Source organism: Trachurus japonicus, chromosome 22 (genome assembly GCF_045865225.1).
Source record: "Trachurus japonicus isolate A0001 chromosome 22, Traja_1.0".
In the NCBI taxonomy this organism is placed as follows: domain Eukaryota; kingdom Metazoa; phylum Chordata; class Actinopteri; order Carangiformes; family Carangidae; genus Trachurus; species Trachurus japonicus.
Window position 1 is genome coordinate 28,979,449 of NC_140928.1, and position 6,000 is coordinate 28,985,448.

Here is a 6,000-nt window from a genome sequence, read left to right on the forward strand (position 1 = left end):
GTTAGCATCATAATCTGTAATCCAAGTCACAATCTGTGTCCTGCTTCCTGTCTGATTATATACTGAAAGTCACAACTAGACATTTAGATTCTTATCTCCCTGCCTGGATGTTTTTACACCTGCTACTCTTCACCCACAATACTGCTGTTTACAATCTGTGTCAAAACCAATCAAAGGTTCATGTGGAGTCATCATTTGAATGGTGCTGGTATTTATAATGTTTAACAGCTGTCTGTGGGCTGGGTAGCAGTGATGGTTTTAATTGAATATATATGACTCCACAAAGCTTTGTACCTGACTGAAAACAACTGTAACAGTCTGGGAATCTTTAATTAACAGCATGACTGATGAAGCCCTGCTTTATTGTCTCAGCTCATATGATATTAAACAAATTAACAGTGACCTGACACATCCTGAAATTTACTAAAAACGATCTTAGTCTTTGCTTTTCTTATTACATATACAGCCTTTAATTTGAAAAATAGCACCGCTGTTCTTTTTGCTTGGAAGTAAACAGCAGTTCAGTTTGATAATATTGACTGTCACATACAGTATACTGTATATTGGCATTTATATTTCTAGCCCACCTGTAAGTGTCAGACTTTTCCACTACAAACAATCATTTGCTGAACAAACACCAGCTACTTGCTGGATCAAAATGAACTAGCTACGGTGGATTAGGCGTACAATCTGCTGCTGTAAAGTATGACATTCACATAGTCACATAAGCTTGCTGCCTTCATGTTGTCCATTGCTCCTTTCTAATAAGAAGTGTGAGGAGAATCAGAGGCTTTGTGTTCAGTGTTCAGTTTACACTGACAACTTAAGATCTTTTGCCAAATCTGCACCAGACTCAGACAGCCAGGTCAGGCCAGGGAGTACTGAAGACATTCTGGTCATACCAAGCAGCTTCTCTCCTTTTATTTACAAAAATGTTACTAAAAGATATAGCTCAAAAACCTGTTGTTGAGGTAAAAATGTGGACTCGGGGTATAAAAATGAACCCAGTGGCCTGAACAGACAGTCATTTGTCAATGGCAGAGCTTGTAACACCAACTTATTTGACAGTCAGGCGGTAAGCTGAAGACTTTGTGCTTGTGTGACATTCAAAGTCGCCTGTACAAAGAGTGAATGCAATAATACTTTTGTACTCGCAGCCATCTGCTTTTAAAGCGAAAGCAGCCATTAAAAAGTTCACCTCTCTTAATCTCTCTCCTGGCCGCAGCGTTGTTTACATTCTGGGTAGGTTCCCTCTGATAGCACAGTACAGTACAGTACAGCAGCAATCTCCTCTCACTGTGCACTGACTGGGGATCAGATCTCTATTAAGTCTAATCCATCTGAGAAGTGAGTAAAGGAAATCAATGTGTTGGGACTGTACAGTAAATAGTAGAAGCAATATTCTTCTTCTGACGCTGTTTCCATGGCTTCTGTCAGATTCTAGCGAAAATCTTTAAAAATAAAAACCCTTGTAGCTTTTAGAATCATTAAAGAAACATAAAAGCATGTTTTCATCATAATCACCACCAACATCTTTTGACCCTCAGCAGTTAAGTTCAATAATTAACTTAAGGCTACAGTATAATACAGCCTTATGGGATCAAGGATCAGTTAACACTCCTAAATGTGACAGTAAGTTATTACAGCAAAGATGGATTTGATCCAGTCATGATATCAGACACCCACTGTCAGTTCTCACTTCTTCTCCTGTCTTTGTTTTGTTGTGCTGTGGTATGGCGTATTATGGCATGGTATGGGTCATATAATAATAATAATACTTTTTATTTATATAGCGCTTTTACAGCTCTCAAAGACGCTTTACATATAACCAAATACAGAGGAAATAAAATACATAAGTGCTCAGTGCAGAGAGGAAGAAAGAAAAATAAATATGCGCATATGATGTGGGTTTTTTGTCCTATGACAAAAACACTGGCCCTCTGCATTGCTTTTTGTGCATCCATGGGTGTATTGTGAGCTGCAGCACATATCCATACGCACTGCCACCTCAGGTCTGGGTGTGCCACAGCCTAGATTTGAATATCTGGTTTGATCGTCTGAAATAAAAAAATATTATAATCCCTGTAATTATTTGGGTTCTGACAAATAACAACCTGTCTGAACAACCCAACCTATTTATCATACTGTATATAACTTATATGATCCATGAGTTGTCATCGTAAGTCGCTGCTCATGTCCAAAGCTGTTTAGTTTGTTTTTTTCCAAGCCTATAATCCCGTCCTCTCCCCGCCACTGTGTTCTCTATAGGTGCAGTATGTCATCCAAGGCTATCACAAGAGGAGAGAGTACATCGCTGCCTTCCTCAGTCACTTTGGAATGTGAGTTTACTGCGGTCCACGCCCTCCGCTGCACTGTGATCACAACACGTGTTCTCACAGTACCGGTGTTTTCACAAGACGCTGCTGCAGGTGGGAAAAAAAACCTGATCAAACTGTGCTCATATTAATGTGTATGTGTGTGTTGCAGGGGGGTGGTGGAGTACGATGCAGAGGGATTCACAAAACTCACCCTCCTCCTCATGTGGAAAGACTTCTGCTTCTTAGTGCACGGTAGGAAAACTGGAGAGACGCTCTGTTCCCATGCCGTTACCTTCAGCGTCCTCATCCTTCTGCTTCTCCCTCTCTGCTTTTCTCTCCCTCTGTTGGTCTTCTCTTTGCAGTGGATCTGCCGCTGTACTTCCCCAGAGACCAGCCCACCCTCACCTTCCAGTCTGTGTACCACTTCACCAACAGCGGTCAGCTTTATTCTCAGGTGCAGAAGTCATATCCCTACAGCCCACGCTGGGATGGCAACGAGATGGCCAAGAGGGCAAAGTAAGTATAGAGTCTGCAGCATGATGACTCCATATCTTTAATGGGATATTTCAACATTTTGGCAAATTGGCCCATTGCCATCATCCCTATAGTCATAGCAGTAGATTTGTTACCTTTAATTGTCGGTGCAAGCTGTTTTGAGATTGGCGGGGCAGAGAAACAAGCTGCTCAGCTAACGCTACGGAAGCTGATGGGATTTCTTGGTTTCCCTCATCAAACTCATCAAATACACAATCCAACAACTCCAAAACGCTCTGGTGGACAAGTTGTGACCTGCACATTCACCACGCTATGAGATAATAACAAAACATTACGAGACGGAGTTGTTTTAGAGGTAAATACAAAGCTGGCAACGAGCGTTGCCATTGGGGAACACCGCAACACCGGCCTTGCATGTCTGGTAACGTTCTGTTATTATCTCATAGCGTGGTGAATGTGCAGGTCACAACTTGTCCACCAGAGCGTTTTGGAGTTGTTGGATTGTGTATTTGATGAGTTTGATGAGGGAAACCAAGAAATCACATGAGCCTCCATAGCGTAGCTCTGAGCAGCTCAAGGCTCTGCCCCGCCGTTCTAAAAACAGCTTGCACCGACTTTTTTTGATTAAAGGTAACAAACCTATTCCTAAAACTATAGGGATTATGGCAATGGGCCAATTTGCCAAAATGTTGAAATATCCCTTTAAAGAAATAGGTAATTATTGCTCCCATATGTTGCATTTTCCTGTGGTTTATAAAAAGTGTTGGAATTTACCTATCAGAAGCATGAGGTCTATTATGAAGCGTATTGATTTGTCATTCAAATTTTGAAATAATATCTTTGGGTCTAATTGTGATGGACTGTTTAGTTTTATTGTAGATACGTACATGTTTCCATGTCCCTCCAAAATACAGCCTGAGGTGTATCTGAGAGCAGAGACTGCTTTGTTGTGACATCACAAAGTTACATGTCCTGACCTTCACTGTACTAATAAGAAGAGCTTTACAATACGAAAGACATTGACATCTGCCTTTTTAGAGAATATGGATCTTTCAAGAAAAAGCCACAACAGAGCGGCCCCCTCCTGTAGAGGTCAAAGCAGCAGAAAGACTCTTCTATACTGCTGAGCCCATTGAAACCATTTACTATAACAAAGCCACACCAGGTCATCCATCAGAATGAACAACATGTGCATTAGACGCAGTGTAGCAGAGCAGGTCCTCAGTGTGTGGACTGTGCTGCACATAAACCATTTGTTGATACTACCAGATTTTAACTCCACCCTCAGTCAACACAAACTGGCACAACCCCATACGAGTAAATCTATAGGCGTCAGCCGCGGTTTGAACAGTGTGTGGCCACAGATGAATAACTGCTGTAAATATTTGAAATATCTCAGCGACTATAGAAGGCAGCACATAATCTGCAGATTATCTCATTGTGTGCTTTATTCCTTATTCGCTCTGTTTTAGTTTCTCCTCTTAAAAACCTGCCGACCTCTTTGTCTCCCTTTGAACTTCTGCTCCTGCGTTTCAGCTGAGTGAAGGTTGTTTATTGTGGATGTTCTCACTACCACGTTGCATTCAGCACATCCACTGAGGAGACTTTCGAAACACTATTCCACAATATTTAATATCCCAGTTTGATCAAATCAAAGGAGCTGTTTTTTTGTTTGTTTTGTTTTTTTTCTTCCGATAAAGTTAATGTGTCACAACGTTGCTGTGCAATGTCCTGCACACGTAGAGGAACATATTTGTTTGGCCAAATAAAAAAAAACAACAACTACTGAAATCTGCCAGTTTAAGTGCAAAATGTTTTTGTGTGTGGTGTCCTTCACAAACGGTGCTTTGACATGAACACACTGCAACACAGACTGAACGCGCCACCTAAAAAAATACAAACATCTCATGGATGATTTTTTTTTTTAACCACCTGAGTTACCTCCTGATTTTCACAAGAAAAGCATAAGAGTGTAAACACAACACAGAGACGTGTGTGTACGTGTGCAGCTGTAGAGTAAAGACGGCTTTCATCTGCTCTTTGATACACATTGTACTGGGGCTCAGACTGACCCAGTGAATTTGTTCGACGCTTTGAAGCAGTTGAAACACAATTATTGTCACATTTTGATGTTTCGTTTGCTCTACTCCCCCTGTGCCCCCCCCCCCCCTCCCTTCTCTCTCTGTCTCCCACCCAGGGCGTACTTCAAGAGCTTCATCCCTCAATTCCAAGAGGGAGCCTTTGCCAACGGGAAACTCTAGTGCTCTCTAGCTTAATGACATGCCTGGAGAGTGGCCTGTGGGAGTGTGTGTGTGTGTATGCAAGTGTGTGTTTGTGCATGCCGCCGTCTACCTGTGTACAAGTACACACGGACGGTACAGTGCTTTTCACAAACGAACAGTACAATGAGGATGACGGCGTGCGTTGTTGCACGCAGACTCTGAATAGTTTGGCCTTGAAGGTGTTGCCGCTCTCTCAGAAACTTCACATGTTATTTCACTTTCAGAGGCTCTGTATCCTGCTACAGCTACAAACAGCCCCAATCAACATAGATAATGATTAGAAGGGAACTTTATTTTGAAAAAATAAACTCCAGACTCTGACAGCGGCGTCTTCTGACAAAGCTGTACTGTACAATCTGTTTCACTGTGGCGTGTGAGCAGGTTGTTTGTTGATATGTAAACTATATGTAAACTACACTAACCACTCATAGAGCTGTAATGAGAATGCAAAACACCTTTGTTTCTGTTGGTCTGTCAGTCAAGAGGTTGTTGAGTATGGCTCTGTCGTCGCTGTTGAAATCATCTCTGATTGGCCTTTTATTTGTTATAATGCTGTGTTTTATTTGACGGTCTGAAGCCTTGTCAGCTGTTCCTGACAGGTCCAAGTTACTGTAATGTGTTTTGTCAGTTTCTACCCAGTAAAGAAGTGTGTCTCCTCTGACAGTGAGTCTTTGTTGTTTTTTTGTGTAGCTATTGGGCCGTTGTATTTATTAGGAAATTGATCAATTCACCCTTTGTCAAGTCCCACCCTCCACGGTTACTGTTGCCAAGTTCGCAAAACAATAGTCACAAAAGGGTTAACTCCCATTGGAAACCATTGGAAATTAGGCAGATTTAAATTAACTTATCTATCAGAAAAATGGTGTCCGTGATAGAAGACAGACGTGGCTAAACAACGATTGAAC

At 41.7% G+C, this 6,000-nt stretch overlaps 1 protein-coding gene across 1 annotated transcript in view; it reads left to right on the forward strand.

Moving 5' to 3' along the window:
- Positions 1–5,761, forward strand: part of babam2 (BRISC and BRCA1 A complex member 2) — a 114,543-nt gene extending 108,782 nt beyond the window's left edge. Inside the window, exons 9-12 of the mRNA XM_085768447.1 lie at positions 2,269–2,339; positions 2,488–2,570; positions 2,681–2,834; positions 5,011–5,761. Of these exons, the coding sequence (XP_085624573.1) occupies positions 2,269–2,339; positions 2,488–2,570; positions 2,681–2,834; positions 5,011–5,074 (372 nt within the window). The 3' untranslated portion in view covers positions 5,075–5,761. The remainder of the gene's footprint in view (positions 1–2,268; positions 2,340–2,487; positions 2,571–2,680; positions 2,835–5,010) is intronic.
- Positions 5,762–6,000: the final 239 nt, after the last annotated feature.